General features: G+C 39.8%; 1 protein-coding gene across 1 annotated transcript in view; it reads left to right on the top strand.

Annotated features, from left to right (window-relative positions):
- The first annotated feature begins 1,774 nt into the window (after positions 1-1,774).
- Positions 1,775-23,171, top strand: part of LOC111149232 (NOP2/Sun RNA methyltransferase family member 7) — a 51,957-nt gene continuing 30,560 nt past the window's right edge. Inside the window, exons 1-6 of the mRNA XM_022506181.1 lie at positions 1,775-2,087; positions 9,086-9,144; positions 9,703-9,833; positions 20,269-20,421; positions 20,767-20,950; positions 22,316-22,526. Of these exons, the coding sequence (XP_022361889.1) occupies positions 1,775-2,087; positions 9,086-9,144; positions 9,703-9,833; positions 20,269-20,421; positions 20,767-20,950; positions 22,316-22,526 (1,051 nt within the window). The remainder of the gene's footprint in view (positions 2,088-9,085; positions 9,145-9,702; positions 9,834-20,268; positions 20,422-20,766; positions 20,951-22,315; positions 22,527-23,171) is intronic.

Below are 23,171 nucleotides of genomic sequence, written 5' to 3'. Positions count from 1 at the left end.
GGTATGCCACTGACTAAGTTCTGGCCAAGTGATGTGGGTACATTTTAGGTTATGTCCTTGAAAGGAATGCCCCTTTCCTCTTAATTCCCCCAACCCCTGGCTGGCAATGGACCTGCTGGTAAGCCCCCCTGGACTAAGTTGACAAGGTCAAAGCCCTTATATGCAGCATAAAATAGGAGTGTGGGTCCCTGATGACTTTGTGGAGGAGAGCCCCTGTGCCAACAGGACTTTATGTGAGAAATAAACTTGCTCTGTTGAAGCCAATGGTTATTTTGCGTCCCTGTCACAGTGGCAACATTTATATCCTAATACAAGCATCAGGAAGGATTTATAGAGGCAAGGTTTGCACTGAGCTTCAGAGATTGAGTAGGAGGAGTTCACCAGGTGGACTCAAAAATTTAGGTAGCCATAGTAAAACCCTTTGGGGAGGTTTATATTTGTCCGCAGCTGCACGCTATAATTGGGGGATGGAGGGAGGGGAATTTGATCGTTTGTGGGTCCATTTCAGCCAAGTCTTTCTTTGCAGGCAATTCCTGGAAAGGAGGGACTTGGTCTTAAATTGGCAAAGACCTTTATCCAACTTGCCCTGGAAGTCCGTCTAATGTGACATCCACTGTTCTAAAGAGTAAGGAAATAAAGTAGGCTCTTCTCCCCCCCCCCCCCCCCCCCGCTTTCACCCCTCCCCCCCACGCCGCGCCCAGTAGCTCTCTACATCCATCCGCTGTAACATTTCCTGCGCCGGGCTACGCGCGCCTAGGCGGGTGCTATCTGCTACACAAAATTCTCGCTTTCCAGGGGACCGCCCAGGGCGAGTGAGGAGAGAGGCGGCCACTAGCGGTTCCGGGGAGGTCGACGACCCTGGGGACCGAGTGGCCCACCTGTGCAAGGGGTCTTCGGTTTCAAGGAGAGGCTGGAACAGGAGTCACGGAACTCGGAAGGAAGAGCCACCCGCCGGGGGAGAGGCGGCGGGCGCCAAATACCGCGGGAACAGCCCTCGGGCGGCGTCCTGCACGCTCGCGGTTGCCATGGAGACCCGGGTCCCGGCAGGCCGGCCGAGCGCGAGAGGCCGACCCTTGCGGGGCCTGAGCCGCGGGTCCACCGGCGCCGCGCTCCACCCCGCTCCGCCGCCGCGTCCGCCGAGGGCCACCGTGCGTGACCCGGAGAGGCCGGGAGGCCCGCCCTGCTTTCGGGAACCAGAGCGAAGCGAGCGCCGGAGGTCGCGACCGCCCTGCCGCAAACCCGGCCGGTGGGAGAGGCTCCCTTTGACCTAGACTGCCGCCGCCGCCGCCCCGCCGTCTCCGGGCTCCCGAGGGCACTGTTCAGACGCCAGCCTCCGGGGCCCCCAGGACAGCGGCTGCCGCGTCGCCGTCCCCGAAGCCCCGGGAAACATCCACCCTCTAGGGTAAGGGGCGCCCGTGGGGCCACAGCCGCGGCTCGTGGGGAGCGCTACCCCCAAACGGGCCTCGGGAAAGGTCGCTTGGGAGACGAGTCCCCACCCGCCTCCCAGCCGCCCCCCCTTTCGGAAACTGCGGAGGTTTGGCCGGATTCTGCCGGCCCCTAGTGTGCGACGCTCGCATCCGCCGGCAGAGGCCGCCTCTTAGTCTTCAACGCCACGACCAAGTGGGTCACCAAGGGGGTCCTGCATCAAGAGAGATTTACCGAGGTAGCCTGTTCTTTTCACAGAGACGATGCTCGACGTACGAGGAAGACCACTTCCTGGAACCTCTGAGCTGTAGTTCAGCCTGGAGTTACCGGCCACGGTCCAGGCGCAAACATGCTCCACGCCACCAGCGAACTGGAGTTCTCAAGCGACAAAACTTCGGAGGGGATCTCCCACCTCGCTTCCCTGGCGCTGTCGGCGGACTCCTCGCCCAGCGAAAAAAGCTCTCCTGGCTTACCCGAGAAAACGGGCTATCCCGACTCCGTTTACGTTATGGCCGCAAACATTTTTCAGGGAATTCGATTCGAAAAGTCCCCGGAGCAAGTCTTAATAAAGTACGGGAATGAACCCTTGCGGTCCTTGCCCGAGTCAGAGGATGAAGCCTTTCAGCGGTCGTCCTATGAGCTGGCTTTCAGTGCCCTGAAGTGTGAGTAGTAACAGCCTTAAAGATCAGCACTGAAAGAAAACAATGAGAGAATTTGTGGAGTGCAAACCACACACCACCCCCCCGCCCGCACCTGCCCCCGCCCGCGCCCCCTTCCACGCACCAGGTTTGGTTGTTACCCATAAGCCTATCTTGGGTCAGTTGCAGATGTGAAGGAATGAGGAGAGTTCCAGTAAATAAGCCAGAATTGTTTCTTCACTGCAGATCTGACGGGGCCTAGCACCGTGCCTGGGCTTTGATAGATGGGATGCACAGTCATGAAACTGATCAAGGAAACAGTTCCACTAACGCGAAGAGTTAAGAATCCACCGAAGTATCCAAGTACAGGGTTCCCTCTCCTTGGGTTATCTCTTTGCATTTTCTGTGTTGACATCTTGTATATTATTAGTGTATGAACTTTCATAAATATAAAAACCAGTAAGAGGGTGGGGGAGAGGAACAGAGATGGAGTAAGAAGAAAGGGTGCGATATATTCAAAATGAGTATCAAAATTAAATCAGCCCCAATTAAGGAGATCCCATTCATAACCAGTAGCCTTAATTTTGGGAGCTGGTATATTTATTCCTCCAAACTTCTGTAGAATGCCCCTTTCTAATCTGCCTCCACGGTTTGAGATGCAATGTTTCAGACTCCCTCGGTCGTGGTTAACTTTTATTTTTCTTAAAGATTTTATTTATTTATTTATTTGACAGAGATCATAAATAAGCAGAGAGAAAGGGGAAGCAGGCTCCCCACTGAGCAGAGAGCCCGACGGGGGCGGGGTGGGGGGGCTGGAGGCTAGATCCCAGGACTCTGAGATCATGATCTGAGCCAAAGGCAGAGGCTTAACCCACTGAGCCACCCAGGCGTCCCCTGGTTGTGGTTAACTTCATCAGCTTCTGACTATGCAGCTGACTCTAGGACAGAACCAGATATTATTACTGTGAGAGCAAGCAAAGGGTCTGGAGGTGTTTGTTTTTGTACTAGCTATGAACTTCATAGTTTATATTACAGAATATTGTACTATATGATATTAACGTTTATATTAGTTTGTAAACTGAATGTAGTTCCAAAAAAGAAGTTCCAGAAATATTTAAGAGTATTATATTAGCAGCCTGCCTGAAATGATAAGCACGTGCCCTTCCTAACAAGACAACTTGAAAGAGCAACATGAATATTCATGTATTTCCTTAGTATTAGTACTTCCTGGGCCTTCTACCTCCTTGCACATAGGCAGTTAACAACTGTTGAGTTGAAATAAAATGTCCTATTAATTACTTAGATGTGGGGGGGGGGGAAATATATATATATATATATATTGGTAGTTTGCAGACATGATGCAGCTCAACTCTGAAGCCAGGAATTTGTCAAAATAGAAATTTGATGTTAAGAGGCAATTTCTCTTTAGTTTTCATTTGTATTCTCCTGCTTGAGGTTTTGGGGCTTTTGGGGTTTTTTTTTCCTTTTTAAATCTGTCTTAACCATTTTTCTTTTCCAGTGTAATCTTTCAGGCTGTTCCATCCATTGTTTCCATGCTTTAAAAAAAAAAAAATGTAGTTTTAAAGACCAAGCTGTTGCACTTTAAATAATGAGCCCAATGAACGTTTTTACATTCTTTCCTTGCAACAGTGAAAGGCAGACTGGGCATCTATGTTAATTAGTTGGTATTTAATGTTAATGCCAAAATTTTACTATAGACAGTTTGTTTTCCTAATAGAATATTGAATCCTACCTTTAGAAATCAGTACTAAAACCCTGAAATTATTCTATGTAAAATCAACACATTAACTAGATGGTCATGCTGTAGTGATATATGTACTACATTATCTTTTTCTTTTTCTTTGTCTTTATTTCTGTTTTATGAAAAGGACTTGTGACTATTTGATATATTTTTTAAAGATTTTATTTATTTATTTGACAGAGAGAGATCACAAGCAGGCAGAGAGGCAGGCAGAGAGAGAGGAGGAAGCAGGTTCCCTGCTGAGCAGAGAGCCCGATGCGGGGCTCGATCCCAGGACCCTGAGATCATGACCTGAGCCGAAGGCAGCGGCTTAACCCACTGAGCCACCCAGGCGCCCCTATTTGATATTTTTTAATGACCCAGAGAATCCCATTCAGATAAAGTATTGTCATAGGCCTTTACAAACCTGCTTTTGCTTGAAATGTTCATTTTTAAAATTCTAATTCTAATGTAGGTTCAAATACTAAAAGTCTTTGATTGTTTACTTGGTACAAATATTATATTCTTATAATAATACTATCTTGCTAAAATTATTATCTTAATAATTTCTGAATATTCAAATAGAATGGAACCAGAATTTCTAAATGCATTAGATTTCCAAGATAATTAAGAGCCTGGCATTTTGCTTTAAAATATGGGATGCTCTCTGCATTTCACTTTTATCTTCTGTATTATCAGTGTTCTACCAATATTTTCACGTGATTATTTTATAAACTCATTTTTGGCTTGCACAGTGTAGGTTCAGGGACTCACAGTTCAGAAAAGAAAATTCTGGATTTTCTTCTCTCTGGTTTTATAGGAGCAATAATGCTGAAAAGGTTAATGTACAAACTAAAGAGAGCTTGAGTAATGGTCCCTTTTATTGGTGAATTTGGTGAATAGGTAATTAGATCATATTACCTTTTTTTTTTTCGTGTGGCAGTACAAGGAGAAGGAAATAAATGACGAGAAAAGTCCTTAATTACATAAGTGTTAAGTATATTCCTTTGGTTGTGTTGTTTTTCAGTTTTATTGTTTGCTCTTTTGTTGATGTCCTTTGTGTATAAGCTCTTTCAAACCAGAGAGTGTATTTACCTGATTAGCTTTTAAAGGTTGAAAGAGTTCAGTATGCTTTTTTAAGATGAAGACAAACTCTACTCCTGCTTTACTAAATAGCCCCAAAGTCAATTTTCTGCTAAAGAAGGGAATAAAGAATAGCCTATTCCTTTTAAGTTTTATTTCTATCAAAGAATAGAGAACTAGCAGCTAATTTGCTTTTTTAAAGAATCTCTGGATGTTTCAAGGAATTCTAAATACTAAAAAAGAAGAAAATCTGGAAAACGATTTCTTAAGAAATAAACTAATGAACCACAATTAAAGAAAAAAGAACACTTGAAGAAAAAGATTTCCCTGCAATTGTTGACCTTATCACTGGCTTAATTCTTTCTCCAGCCTCTCTGGGTATATACAGTAGTTGGTGAACTTTCAGTCCCAGGAACTGACTATGGCATTGACCAGCTCATTTCACAATCTTCTAAACCTGTCAGTGAAAAACCTAAGAAATGCTCAATGTATGGTTTGGTTATGGCTTTGGGAATTAGTAACCGTAGATGGGGAGCCCAAGACCACCCTCAGGGTCAGCGATTCACTGGAAGGACTCACAGAACTCAGCAAAGCTCGTGGTTGTAGTTTATTACAGTGAAAGGTTATTTAAAATCAACACCAGAAAAAGGTGCGTAGGACACGGTCCAGGAGAGACCTGGCACAAGATTCCTATTGTCCTTTTCCAGTGGAGTCCACGGGCAATGCTTAATTCCCTTAAGAACAATGTATGACAGCACGAATGTAGCACTGTAGTGTGTGGAAGGCAGTATACGGGGAAGCTCACCCAAGCCTCGCTGTCCAGGGTGTTTACTGGGTCAGTCGTGTAGACAGGAGTGCTCTTGTGGCTGACCTTACTCAGTCTCGAGCTCTTCCAGAGGTCACACTGATATCGTGTTCCCAATGCCCAGGTAAACTAGGACACTTTGGTCAGGCAAGCTATTCCAAAGGCTTATAGAGGTGATCTCCCAGGAGGTTGCAGGGACAGTTCTTTCCTTGAAATGTTCAGGGTTTGGCCACCCAGGCCTGCTGAATTAATTCTTTTTATTTTTTTAAAGATTTTACTTTATTTATTCATTTGAGAGAGAGATAGCAAGGCAGTGTGCACATGTGCAAGTGGGGGAGGAGCAGAGGGCGAGAAGTACATTCCCTAGTGAGTGCGGAGCCTGATGCAGGGCTAAGGCTTGATCCCACAACCCTGAGATGAGGACCTGAAGTGAAATCAAGAGTCCGAGGCTTGGGACGCCTGAGTGGATCAGTTGGTTAAGCATCTGCCATTAACTCAGGTCATGATCCCAGAGTACTGGGATGTAGTCCCACATCAGTCTTCCTGCACGGGAAGCCTGCTTCTCCCTTTGCCCGCTACTCCCCCTGCTTGTGCATGTTCTCTGACAAATAAATAAATAAAATCTTTAAAAAAAAAAAAAATGAGTCAGAGGCTTGAGGACTGAGCCACCCAGGCTCACCCAGCCACCTGCTGGGTTAAATCTTGACTGCATAGTGATTCATTAGGAAAATTGTCTAGATCAATAACCCCATAAGCTCTGGTTTCATGTAAGTTTTCTTGAATGACAATAATAATATATTTGCATAGCTCTTTGTAATTCAAAAAAGTTTATGTCATTTGATATACCAGTCCTTTGGGTTGCAAGATTCTCATTTTGCAGATGAAAAATTGAGGGAAGCTCAAGAAGAGATTAAATGATCTGGTAAGGATCTTGCAGGAAAATGGTTAAAAAGAGGAAGTATTTCTTCTGGTTGGAAGGGGTGGTAGAATAGCAACCCTATCCCTAATCCTAGTTTTTCATGGTCCCATGTTATTTTATTTTAATTGTATAATGATTTTATATTTGGTGATGCCAGCTTCCTTTCCCTGTTTTGCCAAAAAAGACTTAAACAATTTTGTTTCCCTCCTTCCATATACACACAGACTGCATCTATCTGTATTGTAGAATTACATTTGATATTCTTGAAGTGAAGATTCTAGAGATCCCTCACAGGAAGGAAACTCTATGAAAACATAATAAAAATAAAGAGGGAGAACCTAGAGGAGAGTCAAAAGAAGGAGTTTCTTCCACCTTTCTTCCAGAATGGGAGGGATGAAGGGTGGTCAATGTGAATTTTAGGGGTACAATAAATAGCCCTCCTCCTTTATACTTTATTTGGGAACCAACAGAGAGAGGGAAAAAAAGGTGTCTGGGGACATGGCTTTAGACCCCCAGCCAGGTGGCTTGCAGAAACTTTACTACTGACTTAGAGACTTCTCATCTAATCCATCACTCAGCTGAAGTGTAGACATCTTTCCTGCACGTCCTGGAGATACACAGGCAGACAGAAGAGACCTCCATGTTGAAAACCTGAGCAATGGCGATTAAGAGTTCTCTTCAACAGACTAAAGAGAACAGCTGTTAATTAGTGGGGAACAGGGAATAATATTCAAGTTATTGTGCCCAACTAGGTAGGGTAGGCAAGGTTTACAATCTCCAAGTAAATCCTGATAACTCAAATTAGTTATTGGCAGAAAGTGTTTTATTTGGCCACTCCGGTTTGTTATTAAGAGGAAGACGAAGAAAGGCAGCATAATATTGTTGTGGTAAAGAACGTGTACTTTGATGCCAGACTGTCTGGGTTTGAATCCCCGATTTGCCACTTGCTGTGTGACTACAAACATCTTACTTAACCATTCTTTTCCTCATTTCCTAATCTATAAAATTGGGATCATAATGATAGCTAGTTCACAGGGTTGTTATGAGAGTTCAATGACTATATAGACCGCACTTAGAACAAGGTGTAGCACATAGAAAGCACTATCTAAAGTATACAGTTACTATTAATGTTGATATCACTATGTGTGCATGTTATGTAAATTGTAGATACGCAAAGGTAATGTGTTCCCCACAGTATCAAAGGCAGCCCAGAGATGCTATCAGTTTTGACAAGAGCCCCCAAAGGAAAAACACAGTGTTGACAAAATCATCATTCTCTCATTCTGCCTCTCCTATTTCTTAGGAGTTAAGCATCTCCATTGTTCAAAATTCTGTGACCTGGGTGGATCTGCTTCCTTAGGATGCCTTCATTCCTATGATGACTATATTTTCTGTGACAAAAATTGGAACCCATGCTAAAAACCTATGAAGTAGCTAGGAATTGCTTTGCAAGTATTTAGTTTATAAAACTAAAGCTTATTTTCCTAGTAAGTGAAATGAGGATATTGCCTTGTATAATGCAGCCATAATTCGTGGCTCAAATATGGATCATGATTTCCAAAGGATTTCCTCTGGAAACTGGAGTCTGTGCTCCCATTAGTGACTTCTTTTTAGTTTTCCCACCTCCCAAATAAAAACAAATGCAGGGTGTGCTGTGCATATAGTAGGTTGAATGAATTGAAGTTAGCTAGCCTAGGTTTCTGCTCAACTGACTAAAGCATTTGTCACATGATGTGTGTATGGTTTAAGGAGTTGTAACTGCATTGTGTGGAGTTTTTTCAATGTATCCACTTGTTTCCACCTAGTACCTTTGCAATTCTCTCTCTGCACCCAGTGCTCTCTCCTCTCAGATCTTGCCATGGCTAACTCCTTGTCATTTGGGACTTAGATGAAATGTTATTAATGTCTTCACTAGTGAGTCCTACCAAATATTTCAGTAAGAAGTAATATTGATCTAACACAAACTCTTCAAAAGACTATAGGAAGAGGGAACGCTTCCCACTTTACAAAGCCGGCATAACCCTGATCCCAACATTGACAAGGATATTACGAAAAAGGAAAATGACAGACCAATATGCCTCATGAGCATAAATATAGGACAAAACTCCTAAATAAGATATTAGCAAATCAAACCCAGCGATACATTAAAAATGATAAGACATTTAAATTGTATCCTTTTTAATGTTTTTCAAAGGACATAAATTAAAGGCTGGAATTCCTTTATTATTACTTTAGCTATTCTGATAATGTTCCTTTAACTAGGATTTCATTTGGAGCCTGGGTCCTAAGGGTCCAGGATTCATAAAGATGCCAAGTATTCATCATGTAATCGTAATCTAAGTCTTTGTCAAGAGTTGAGGTGAATTTTAGACAGGAAGATAAAGGGGTTGTATTGTCTAAAGTGTATTTTGATTCTAAAGTTTTCATTTTCAGTTTTGATATTTTCAGTAACAGACATTTTCCTTGTCTTACAGTTCAAGATATTTTGGAAACTATGTTAATAGACAGCTATATCTTCCCAAGTACCACAATAGTAAGTAGACAAGCTTTATATAATTAGCTGTCTCATGATTGTTATTTAGAAAGTACTAAAAAGCCTTTAGATTTAAATCAAAACTAGTTTGCTTCAAAACACATCCTGAGGGGCGCCTGGGTGGCTCAGTGGGTTAAGCCTCTGCCTTCAGCTCGGGTCATGATCTCAGGGTCCTGGGATCAAGCCCCGCATCAGGCTCTCTGCTCTGCAGGGAGCCTGCTTCCTCCTCTCTCTCTCTCTCTCTGCCTGCTTCTCTGCCTACTTGTGATCTCTCCCTGTCAAATAAATAAATAAAATCTTAAAAAAAAAAAACACATCCTGAACTCTTTCCTACCTCTAATTCTTATCCTAGTCCTTTCTTCGTGATGAACATAGCAAAAATTGTCTTTTAAAAAGGTTTATTTTTTTTTACTGGATTTTTTTTTTCCATTTGGAAGTCCTTCTTTATCTCCCAGTACAACCAGACTATATAAAAATTGTCATATTTCTGCTCTCTTGTGAAAAAATAGTGGAATGGAAAATTGTATACTTTCCTTTATGTGTCTTTCCCTTTGGTAGCCAGATCATTTGAGCAGTCTTGTTATTGTGATGCTGTATGATTTCCAAGATAGAAAATTTCAAGCTCGTCTTTTCTCTGATAATGAAGAGCCCATAGCAGAAGTTCAAGAAGTAGAGAACCTTCTTAACAGGTAATTGTTATAAAGTGCAAAGGATATTTTATATGAAATAATTATTAGTATTTTCACGGGTAAAATTGTATACCATATAATGTATAGATAAGTGTCAAACATTTATAGAGGAAAAAAATAAAAGTTCATGTTTCTCAAGTTCCTTTACAAACAGTCTTGAACAGGTTAAATATTCTGTTTAAAATCAAGTTGTTTTGAAAGCTTGAATTGTAAGATCCAGCTTGTAAGTATTTAAAAAATGAAAAATTCCTAATAATGTTTTAGCATATACAAAAGTTAAACGTCATTTGAAACAGCTATTATTTATTGACCTAGCTCTGTTTATAGCTCTCCAACAGAAGAACCCACTACTTTGCCAAATTAAAAAAACAAAACAAAACAAAACGCAACTTCTATGTAGTTAAGAACAAACTGTTAAGTTTTAAGTTTGTTTTCTTTTTAGCTTAAATCTTGGCAGAAACCTACTATGGAGAAAATAATAGTACCTACCTAAAAAGGTGGTTGGGAAAATTAATTAAACTAATGGATATGAAATGCTTAGCTTAGAACCACACACATAATAAATGGTCAATAAATGTTAAATGTTACTTTTAGGGCTTTTGTTATCCTGTTGTTGAACCTTAATGCAAAGCACAATATAGCAACAAAAACAAAAAACAATCTTGTAGGAAGAGTTTTCCCTAGTGAATAATCTGAAACGGTTACCAGTATGGCATTTGTTTTTATGTTGTTATGGGAAATTCAAGCAATTTCATTTAGATTATGAGGCCAGAGGACTAAGGTAATGGAGTGATAATAATAACGGACAGTTACTGAACACTTAATATGCATCAATCACTTGTCAGGAGCCCTTTAATAAAACCCTGTGAAGAGAATACTGTTAGCAAGCTGTATTTTAATACATGGAAAAACTGAGGCACACACAGGTCACGGGAACCTACCAAAGGCCATAGATCCAAGAAGGGAGTGGCCAGAATTCAAAGTCAGGAAGGCTGACCCCGGAGTCCCAGTGTTAACCATTTCTAAGCTATTGCTCCTTCCACTTAGGACAGTGAGGTCTTGCTGAAGTCCTCTGGAAGATTGAAGTTAAGACATAGTCACATCTCCTGTTAGCTGTAGCCGTAAGAAATTATAAGATGGAGAAGAGCAAAAACAATCAGAGGTATCTCCCCTCTGTGTTAGATGGGTAAGACTCACCCTGTTTCCTGTGTGGGTTTCCGGGAAACCACCTGACTGCCCATCCCACTCCTGGGCAACCTGCCTCCCGGGGCAGGCGTCCAGATACATCAGAGAGAATTGGTGGGGCGATATGCTGTGGGATAGGCTTGGAGTTTCAGCTTTGCTGAGCTTCCCTCAGTTTCTTTTTGGCTTAGTCAGGACTCAAGAGACACTGGTCGAAGTCCCAGCTAGTCTCCATGAGCCTAAGGAGAATGGAGGTTAGCCTGTGTCAGCCAGGAAAGCCACGGGCCTCTAACCAAATAAGAAAGACCAGACTATGCTTTCATCATCAGCAGATTTTTAGCTGAATGCTAACAAGGCAGTGAATAGGACAAGCAAGGGCCATGGCTCAGGAGGCCAAAGGAGCCAGAAGATACTACTATCCGAGGATTCCTGATTCCCAGTTCCTGAGCTTACGTGTTATAGTTGTGTTTAAGTTTCTTCATATAGACTAACTTGTTTTAATCATCTCCATACCCCAATTCCAAATTCTAGGTTTCCCAGGAATTTGGCTCCGTAGGGTCTGGGTGCATTCCTTTGGGCCAGTCCCTCATGGCCAATAGAGTAGGAATCTCTCGATCAACCTCTGTAGATCTCGGGTTTGGGGCTGGGTGCTGTTGTCTCCAGGGAAGCAGAGTCATTGCACACTTGAAGTAGACCTTAGTATGTTTCTACTGAGAGGATGAAAACCAGTTTTAAGAGGTGATAGAAGTAATTATTTAGCAAGAAACCCAGTAAGAATGATTTCCTTCTTATGAAAATTCTGTTTGATCTTTGTTGTTGTTATTGTCTTTCCCAGAGATCCTTGTGTTTTATACGCTATGTACCAACTTGTGTCTTTTCCTTTTATTTGTTCATGGCTTTAGTGATCCAATCTAGGATGATACCTATTACCATTTTGAACATATGCAGGGTCCTTAAGAACTCATTCCTTGTATAAATCAATTATGTTTTTAATACTATGTGCATGGGTTCAATAAAAAGATACCATAGCCATGTCCTCCCTCACTCCCCATGCCCTCACACTAGTCCAAACATCAGTTCGTACCAAATAATGTGTTGGACTTTTGTGAGGCAGAATTGGAGATGAGCAGCGAAAGACTAGAGAGGGAGCAGGACGGGAGAGAGTTAGTAGTCCCTCCATCCACACCACCCAAAACTATTCCTCCTGAAGCCTTCCACATTAAATTATGGCACCAATGTCAACCTGGACATCAACCTTGATACTTCTTGTCTCCCCTTTCCTGTGCCCATACTATACCTCGTGTGGTAACTCCACCTGGAAAACATGCTTCATCTGTCTACTTCCCATTTCCACTATTACCTTCCAGAGTCAAGCCACCATCTTGCTACACCAGCTTCCTTGTTGATTTCCCTGCCTATAACTCATACTTTCCCACAATCTCTTCTATATGACAGGTAGAGCAGTATTTTAAAAATGTAATTATTTGGTCATAAGAGAGTGTCTTGAACTTACGTCTTGCTGTATCATCTAGAAAACTGGACAAAATATATGAGGCAAAGATTTGGGCATTAGACAAGACACAGCACAGAAACTTGATCCCTGAGAGAATGAAAACAAATGAGATGAGTGTTAGAATAATCCTGGCTTTATGCCTAGAGGTACTTTCCAACTGCAGTATAGGAAGGGGAGCAGCCCAAGAGGAAAATGGTAGTCTCACTAAGAAAACAGAGATCAGAATTTTGGAAGGCTGAATGATAATTTCTTTTCTTTTTTTATTCTATTAAAGTGATAAGGTCATTTATATTGAATAATTTTTTAAAATGTTAAAACCAAGCAGGTACTTTACTGAAACAGGGATTCATTACATTTGTTCAGATATGTCTCTTTTCTCGTCTTCCCCAATTCTCTCATTCCCTATAATGTTCCAGTTTCTCATTTGCCAAAATGGTCCCTAAATACTTATTCATGGGTTTTTATATCTCATATTCTTTCCACCTCTTCTTTGGAAACTCTTAGACTATTTTGCTTAATTAGCGAATGTTCTGAAACATTCTGAAACAGTCTGATGTCTGATTTTATATTTGTATGAGAAATTCAAGTAATTGACTGAAGATTATCCTTTGGCATTGAGAAAATATTCTAGTTAGGGGTGCCTGGGTATCTCAGTTGGTTGAGTGTCTGACTCATGGGTTCTGCTGGGGTTGTGATCTTGGCATAGTGGGATGGAGCCCCCTGTTGGGCTCTGTGCTCGGCATGGAGTCTCTTTGGGATTCTCTCCCTCTCCCTCTGCCCCTCCCTTGACTCACATGTGTGCCCTCCTTCTCTCTCTCTCAAATAAATAAATAAAATCTTAGAAAAAGAAAATATTCAATTTATGCTTAAAGAGAACCACATATATACAAGATACAAAAATAAATTTGAAATGGATTAAAGACTTGAATATTAAGACTGGAAACCATAAATCTCCTAGAAAAAAACCCAGGCTGTAAGTCCTTGGCATCAGCATTATTCGTTTGCACCAGTCTCCTCAGGCAAGGGCAACAAAAGCTAAAATAAATTAACAAAAACTAAAATAAATAAAATAAAATAATAAATAAAATAGTTTTTGCACAGACAAAGAAATCCAACAAAACAAAACGGCAACCTACTGAATGGGAGAAGATATTTGCATATCATCCATCCAATAAAGGGTTAATGTCCAAACTATGTAAAAAACTCACACAACTTAATATTAAAAAACACAACCAATTAAAAAGGAGGGAAAGGACTTGAACAGACATTTTTCCAAAGAAGGCATCTAGATGGCCAGCAGCACATGAAAAGACGCTCAACATCAGTACTTATCAGGGAAATGTAATTCAAAATCATGAGATACCAGACACCTGTCGGATTGGCTATTATCAAAAAGATGAAAAATAACAAGTGTTGACAAGATGTGGAGAAGTAGAGAAAAGCAAATCCTTGTACGCTGTTGGTGGGAATATAAATTAGTGCAGCCACTGTGGAAGACAGTACGGAGGGTCCTCAAAGAGTAAAAGTAGAACTATTATAGGATCCAGCAATGTCACTGCTGGATATTTATCCAATGAAAATGAAAACACCAATTTGAAGAGATATATGCACCCCTGTGCCCATGGCAGCATTATTTACAATAGCCAAGATACGGAAGGAATAGATAAATGGATGAAGATGGGATGTATACATAAAACTCAACCATAAAAAAGGAATGAAATCTTGCCATTTGCAACTACATGAATGGACCTAGAGTGTGTTATGCTAAGTGAAATAAGTCAGAGAAAGACAAATAGCATATGATTTGACTTGTATGTGGGATCTAAAAAACAAATGAACAAACGAAACAGAAATAGTTTCATAGATCCAAGAAACAAACTGTGGGTTACCAGAGCACTGAGGGCTGGGGTGAGCAAAATGGGGGAAGGTGGTTAAGATGTACAAACTTCCAGTCATAGAATAAATAAGTCATGGGTATGCAATATACAATATAGGGAATACAGTCAGTAATGTTCTGATAACTTCAGTGACAGATGAACTAGAATTAACTTGGGGATCATTTCATAATGTCTAAAAATATTGACTCACTATGATATATACCTGAAACTAATAGGATATTGTATGTCAATTATACATCAATTAAAAAATAAGAAAATAAACTGAAGGAAAATGTTGTATTAGGGTTCTATTCTGGCAACTGACCATACCCCAACTCAAACAAGAGTAGGCAAAAGAAAGAATTTATTTAAGATATTTCATGGAAGATTGAACATCAAGATGGCAGGAAGGGCAGTGATGTGGCTACGCCTCTACTAAGTCCTATGACTTAAATATCCTCAAGATTCCCTGACTCTAGTCTCTGCTTCTCTGTGTGCTTTGGCTTCATTCTTTTCTTCCTTTGTTCCCAGAATGGGAAACTTGGCTGCTGACATCTCAGGAACTTTACATCTTACAGCACCAACACTAGAAAGACTGGCTTGATTCTCTCTTCCTACACCCAAAAATTGTTTGACCCTGCCTTGAGTCAAGTGCCCATTCGCTACCAATCAGCAGTGGCCAAGGAGACTGAGTCAGTCAGGGACCCCTTCCAAGAAAGTCATAGGAATGGAGGGAGGAGAGGAACGTTTCTCAGGAGAGAGGGATTTCTATTCCCAGAAGGGAAGCTGTGTTTAGAATGCAAACCCGAGGTTTCTACTGTAGATGGAACATTGGTATGCTAAATATGTTGACCAAGAGCAAGAACTTCCCATTAACTAGGTACATGTTAACTGCCATGATCCGCTGCTCGTCAGAATAACATTCCCCAACTTAAGGAGAGCAACACAAAAATTTTAGGAAATATGCCTTTTTTCACATGAGTGGTTGTGACGGAGCCATGATATTTTTTCTTTTTCTTTTTTTCAAAGATTTTATTTATTTATTTACTTGAGAGAGAGAGAGAGAGAGCATGACGGGAGGGGAGGGGCAGAGGCAGAAACAAACTCCCCACTGAGCAGGGGGTCCGATGCGGGGCTTGATACCTGGACCTCAGGATCGTGACCTGAAATGAAGGCAGGCGCTTAACCGACTGAGCCACCCAGGCGCCCCAGAGCCATGATATTCTTAAAATATAGGTTTCTTGGGACGCCTGGGTGGCTCAGTTGGTTAAGCAGCTGCCTTCGGCTCAGGTCATGATCCCAGCGTCCTGGGATCGAGTCCCACATCGGGCTCCTTGCTCATCAGGGAGCCTGCTTCTCCCTCTGCCTCTGCCTGCCATTCTGTCTGCCTGTGCTCGCTCTCTCTCCCTCTCTCTCTCTGACAAATAAATAAATAAAATCTTTTAAAAATATATATAGGTTTCTCTTTGTTATTTTATTCTTAGCAAATTGCATTTCTCCACTACATCATCAACCATCACTGACTTATCCAAAATAACCTTCATGGTTCCTTATGGAAAAAAGAAAATAAAACTTCTATCATAAGCAAGTGATTTGTATATTTTCTTTTGTATTTATGTATTACCCAATTACATTAAAACATATTTCTGTTTACCTTCTAACCACTTTTTCTCTCAATTACGTTTTCCCAATGCTCTGTAGGAATAAATATGAAGATTTTATTCCTTTTTTTCTGTGAAAGAACTGTAACTCCTTTATTGTATTTAGAAATCTAGTAAACTTCTAATTACATAAAATAATTAATGGAAACATTGGGAATAATTCTTTTTGCCATTATTTATAGATGTAAAGTTTCCTGGGACACACTATATATTAGGTGTAATTTTATATTATATAATAGTTTCTTTCATTTGAGGCCCAGGATATCATTATTATCGTTTAGAGGCGGCATTTTCTTTGCTATCGGAAGCCCACAGCTAGACCTGGGCACTAACACACCAGGGAGACTTAGTCTAATCTGGGGTTGAAATAATTGGAAGCTGTGCTTCTGTCCTCCTGAAGGCCGATTAGTCTTTTTTTTTTTTTTTTTAAAGATTTTTATTTATTTATTTGTCAAAGAGAGAACATGCCGGGGGGAGTGGCAGAAGGAGTGAGAGAAACAGACTCCCCACTGAACAGGGAGCCCAATGTGGGGCTTGATCCCAGGACCCTGAGATCATGACCTGAGCCAAAGGCAGACGCTTAACCCGCTGAGTCACCCAGGAATCCTGCTAGCTATTTCTTTTTACTTCATTCCTAGCGTTGTCTTTTGGTGACCCCATCCAAAGCCTGGGGACTTTATCAAAGCTCCCCTCCCATAAAGTTGGCATGCCCCAAGTTTCCATTTTTGTTCCCCACGGCTTATGAATCATCATAAGCTCTGCATGGCTCTTATCATCTCAGGCACCTATTTCAGAATTGGCAGATAATTTCATATATGATGCTTCTTCTACTTGGAACACTGGATAGCTCTCTCACACCCCTCCCTGACTCCTGGCTCACTCCTCCTTCTACCCTTATGGCTTAGCCTAAATGTAACTCCTGAGAAACTTTCCTCGACTGCCATAGCAGTACCCCTCCCTTGTGCCACCATAGTATCCTGCCTTCCCTTGTCATGAATACTTAAGTCATTTAAAAATAATTGCTTTGTAAAGAGATTAATGACCACAAAAAAAACCAAAATTGCTTTGTCTCCTTTTACCAGACTCTACAGTTTGTGATATCAGAAACAATATCTTCCTTGTGTATCCCTTTGTTCCTATCACCTAAAACAGTGCCTAGAACACAATAAGAATGCAAATATTTGTTCATGAATAGATTGGTATTTCTCTATGCTTAGGTGGCCTTCCATTTCCTGCAGAAAAAATTCCCACTTCCTATGCATGGTATATAAAATTTTTTGTGACGTGAGACCTGGATCTCTCACCACCCCAAACTCTAAATATGCTTTGCTGTTTAACATCTCCATATCTTCAGTGTCCTCTGTCCTCTGTCTGTGTGTCTTTTTTCCCATGGGGTCTGGAAAACTCATGCTGTCTGTGTCTTCTCTTGTGGTCTGGAAAATTCTTGGCTTCTCTTTTAATAGTTTAAGTTTCTCCTCCTATTCAAAGTCCCTTTGGGCTGATTCTTGTTCTTTTTCTGATACATTCACTTTCTTCTTTATCTGTGTATCTTACAGCATTCATCATGGGCTAAGATCGTTTGTTTATATACCTAATACACCACCAAATTATAAGTTACTTACAGGTGGAAGCTCCCTTTTAATCTCTATAGCCCAGATCTGATCACAGTTTGTAGTTAACAATATTTTTTTAAAAATAGGTATAATAGTTATTATCACTCTTTTAAAAAATTTATTATCACTTCTTGAATAGCCTGACTTTGAAATACATTTTCAAAAGTATGTTTACAACAGTTCTGTGATTTAGATATTAGTTCCTAATTCCTAGAGTTTAGAAAAGCTCAATAACCTGTCTAATGTCATATAGCTAGTAACTGGTGGAAGCAGAATTTGAACCCATATAATCTGATTGCTGAGTCTAAGCCATACTGGCTGGAGAGGCAGGGGGAGAGGAGGCAGGAGGAGGCGGGAATATGGCATGATATCAGGAGGGGCAAAAGTGGTTCCGTGTGTGGCCAGGCATAGATTCATGGATGAGAGTGGTGGAAATTGAGAACCGAGGAGCTGGTTCAGGTTAAATTATTAATACCTAAGTGTATCATGATAAGGAGTTTCGATTATTTCCTGTAGGTAATGGGTTCATTTTAGATTTAAGCTTAGGAATTCCAGAACTACAATTTAACATAAACAGATCGCCAGGGCGACCTGTACATGTTAAGTGTACAGGGTATCTGTATAGATACACTGGCTGTGTATACAGCAGGTGCTGGCAAACAGGGCATTGAGCAGCTCTCTGTGGTAGTGCTCAAATTATAGCGGGCGGTGGACTTCTGGATCAATGATCCTGAGGAAAGGCCATTTTTGCTTCCATTTTCATCATCGCGGTCCATCTTACAGCTCTGGAAGAAGTTACTAGTATAGCCATGGGGTAATCCATTTACAGAAGAAATGTGTGCCTGGTTATCCTAATAGCATTTGGATTTGGTCTTTATCCTCAATCTGATATTGTATATTTATACAAAAATCTTTATGACTGTATATATACTTTAAATTACTTTTGTGTGATTGAAAAATATTACAATTCACAGTATGAAATGTTCGCTATCTGGAAATTTGGAAAATTATTTCTCTGTGTACTTCTTCCCCCCATATATACAACACATACATTTTTCTAGGCTTCATAGCTCTAATTTTTATGTGTAATGATTGAATAATTCAGTTGATAGTCCTTATGGTAAATACCGTATAGGTATTTGGAATGACTATTTAATCAAAAGTGGTATTTACTCAGAAACATCTCACATGTATGATATAGAACAGTAACTCACCTCTTTCTATTAATTTATTTTTGATGCACATTAAGGTATTATGTAGTTGTTTTTAGTGTCCCTTGCTGTAGTTCTCTGACATTAGGAGATAGCACTACACAAATCTAATTTTATTATAGCCCTAGAAGTCCTAATGTTTGATAACCCTTCCCTCTCCTCCCCCAAATGCCCCATCTATGTTCTCCCTCTCTGTTTCCGTCTCTCTCCCTCTCTCTCTACCCGCCCCCCAATCCCTTCCTTCCTCTAGCTCTCCCTTCCTCATGCAGGCTACATATTCATACACAAACACATTGTTGGTGAAAAGTTCTCATTCTACTGAGTAAATAATTTTTTTTTTTTTGAGAGAAAGAGAGAGAACAAGCAAGTGTGCGCACATGCGAGTGGGGAGCGGAGGGGCAAAGGGCGAGTTAGAGAATCTCAAGCAGACTCCACTCTCAGTGTGGAGTCAGATGTGGGGCTCAAACTCTTGACCCTGAGATCATGACCTGAAGCAAAATGAAGAATTGGATGCTTAACTGACTGAGCCACCCAGGCACCCCTGAGCAAATAAGAATCTTGATCTTACTAAGCTTTCTGTAGCAACGTACACCACTCTGGCTGCACTAGACTCTTCTTCTCCTATCTTTTCCCCATTTCTCATTCAAAGTTATCCTTAAGTTTTATTATTCACTTAGATTCCTACTGTGAAAATTTTGATTATGGGTCCTATATCCTCATGTATTAGCCATTTTCTATGAGATCTAGAGAAATCCTGGATCCTCATGGTAATGCTAATAACCTTTTCTTGTTTTTCTTTTCTGTTATGGGATAATAAGAACTGGTAAGGACTTGATATTGATTCATGAAAGTTCCTTAATCTTACCAAGACTAGACTATTGGCAACTATGATAATAACTAGCCTATAGTGAGTGTCTGCCATGTGCCAGGAATTGTGCTAAGTATTATGCACACATGGTTGGTAATCACCGCATTAATAGCAAGTTAAGTCGACCACATTCTATAGATGAGAAAACAGGCTGAGAAAAGAGATTCGTTAATATACTCGAGGTCACACAGTTAGTAAACTGACAGAAACTGAATTTAACTTCAAATTTGTCTAACGAAATTCCACACCTCTTTCACTACATAAAATTTCTTTCAGTCGGCAACTGATATAAATATCTGGAGAAACATGTATCTACACAGGAGCAGCAAAAACTGAAAAGAAGCCGCATTATTGGATTTCTATTTTCAAATAATTTATACTATGAAAATTTGAAGCAGAATTATAGAAGTTTGTTAGAATTCTAAATCTAATTTGTGAATTTTTCTAGTGGAAAACTGGTAGTCTTGTTTTCAATGCAGTAGTCACCAAGAATGGATTTTCTGTCTCTAGTTTTAAGACGAAATTGGCTGCAGCTTTGGCAAGATGCCGAATCAAACATGATGCTCTTTCAATATACCACATTCTTCCAGAAACTGTTAGGAACCAGGAACTAAGGGCCTCTACTTTGCCACTTTATGCTTGGATAAATACTTGTAAAATCAGGTAAGAGTTTTAATCAAATTGTTTATTCACATTTCAGTTTGCTAGCCTTTCAAAATAATGTGATAAGAAATATTATCTTTTTAATGGGTGGGTAGGGCACATCTAGGGGAGTGATGGGGAACTGTAGTTAGTTCACAATCTTATCACCAAATTACCAAAGGTAATTACATAAAAATGTTAACTTTTCTGTCTTTCATTATCTTTTAACTTATTGTTGGCTGAAATTATAAGTTCCATTAAATGCAATATATGCAGTGATATTTACATTTATTTTAGGAAAAAGTGCTAGTGTTAAATGCATTTTTAATATATTTTTAATTACAACTTAATATTGCATATTTACAGTCCTGAAGACATTTATTATAGTTTGAAGAAAAAAGGCTATAACAAAGTCAACTCTGTATTGCATATTGATGAGAAAGTCTTTGCTGTGGACCAACATTGCTATGATGTCTTAATTTTTCCATCTCATCTCAAAAATGATCTTCTAAATACAGATCTTTTCAAAGATTATAAACTTATATTTCAGGTAAACATTTACTTTCATTGTGGTTCTCAATAATCCTACTTACTCAAAGAATCCACTTAAAAATAAAACCTAACATTGGGAGAAGGAGAGAAGTGAGTTGGGGGAAATCAGAGGGGGGACAAACCATGAGAGATTGTGAACACTGAGAAACAAATTGAGGGTTTTGGGGTCGTGGAGGGTCAGGTGAGCCTGGTGGTGGGTATTGTGGAGGGCACATATTGCATGAAGCACTGGGTGTGGTGCATAAACAATGAAACTTGGAACACTGAAAAAATAAAATAAAAAAAATAAAAATAAAACTCAACAAACTGATTATATTTTTATAGATTATCAAGAAGATTTATAAACCTAATTCTTGGCTATTTTATTGAATAAAATTAATACCCTTACAGTGTTCCTATGTACTTCAGCATCTTTGTCCCATGCGCAGTTATAAAGAACATGTTCTCCTTCGTAGACTCTATAGATGGGGATACTTGTACTGCTGGAAGCTGAAAGGCTGTATTTTTCTCTTCCAATGGAGCATTGAAAAAAAAAAAGTGCAATGGTACCTTTTCTACCTTCCGTTTCTGGGAAAGATGCTAGTACTATCCTGAATTTGAAAATGCAACATGTAATACATTCCCATTACCTCCTTAATATGGTCTTACAGCATTGACTTTTAAGAGGTGTATAATGACTGACAATACAGGAAGAGAATGTGAGGTATAATGGGGTTTCAGTAGAATGAAAAATAAATGGTCCAAAAAATTAGGTTTTATTAATTTTTATGTCCTTAGATTCCAATTCTTGCCTCAGATTTACCTTGGTCCTCTAAGGTTTATTCCTTCACAGCACTCATATTCTTGGGTAGAATCTCTTGGCCTTATCTTATAGTTATACCGTATTGAGCCCTGAGATCAACTGTAGAAACCCATTTGTCTAGACCCCTTTTATAAGCTTGTCAACCATCTAACTTTTAATATCTATGAGTTAGCAGTGATTTAAATGACAGTGTAATGGGAAGAAATAATGGCAGTAACTGATGATTGAGTTTTTCATGAAGGGGTAAGAATGGATGCTATAGTAGGACATCACTAATGTATTAATCACATTTTGGGGATTTTTGACAGTGTCTTAACACTATATGAAAGTAAAATGGTAACATTCATAATTTAGGTTAAGCAAAGTTAAGGTCTTTGTTTCCATCAGTTATTTTTGTTAATTTTGTCTTCTAACATATATTAAGATGTTTTAAATCCAAATGGATTAGGTATCTCAGGAGTTCTACCCAGTACCTTTTTTTTTTTTAATTTAAGCAAAAAAAAGTCAGTTCATGCTTCTAGTCAAACCATTTGAAATTCTAATCATGTTATTATCTTGTAGGACAAATCTCGAAGTCTTGCTGTCCATTCTGTAAGGGCTTTATTAAATATGGATGATGATATCTTAATGGTTAATACAGGTTCATGGTACACAGTTGCCCATATGTCAGTCTTAACAAATAATAATACCTCAAAAATATTTGTGTGTGGAGTAAAATCACAAGCTAAGGATCCTGACCTGAAGAACCTTTTTACAAAAATGGGATGTAAAAGTATGTATAAATATTTATTTGTTTGGTGATTAAGTTTCTGTAAAATTTTGAAATGTCAAAAATGTTTGAATTTGTTATTTTTTGTATTACAAAAACTCTGTATATACTATGCTCTTCAGATATTCCCTAGTTCATATTACACCAGGTACTTCTCATTATTTAACATTGGTTATATGACTGTAGTTTAAATTAATGAATATATTGGCACTTGGTATATTGCTTGGCATTAGCTACTGTATAATTTGAAATTCAAATAATAATTAGTTAAAGAAGGTAGTAGAAATTACCATCCTTTAATAAAAAAGAACACATCTAAAGGAGTGCTTGACAGTGTTAATATCTAGGACTAGAGGCTACGTCCCTTAGGCTTCTTATTTTCAAAATCTTCTTCATTGGCTCATGCTGTGACTAAAGATAACATTTTATTAGAGATTCGTTGAGGCTGAAAAACTAAGCAGAACTTTTGACAGGTTCATAGGGAGACAAAAAGTAGAATTCAGAACTTGACCTGGAGAGGTAGACAGGTAAATACCTAGGGTTTCACTTGGAGAGAGAAGTATGCTGGATAGTGATCAGTTGTCTAACAAACTGAAGCCAAATTCCAGTCATCTCATTCCCAATTGGATTAAGGTGATCTGGGATTAT

Source organism: Enhydra lutris, unplaced genomic scaffold, assembly GCF_002288905.1.
Source record: "Enhydra lutris kenyoni isolate GAN:26980312 unplaced genomic scaffold, ASM228890v2 scaffoldscaffold21, whole genome shotgun sequence".
NCBI classification, from domain to species: domain Eukaryota; kingdom Metazoa; phylum Chordata; class Mammalia; order Carnivora; family Mustelidae; genus Enhydra; species Enhydra lutris.
The sequence above is the reverse complement of the archived record's forward strand: the minus strand, read 5'-3'. Positions and strand labels throughout refer to the sequence as shown.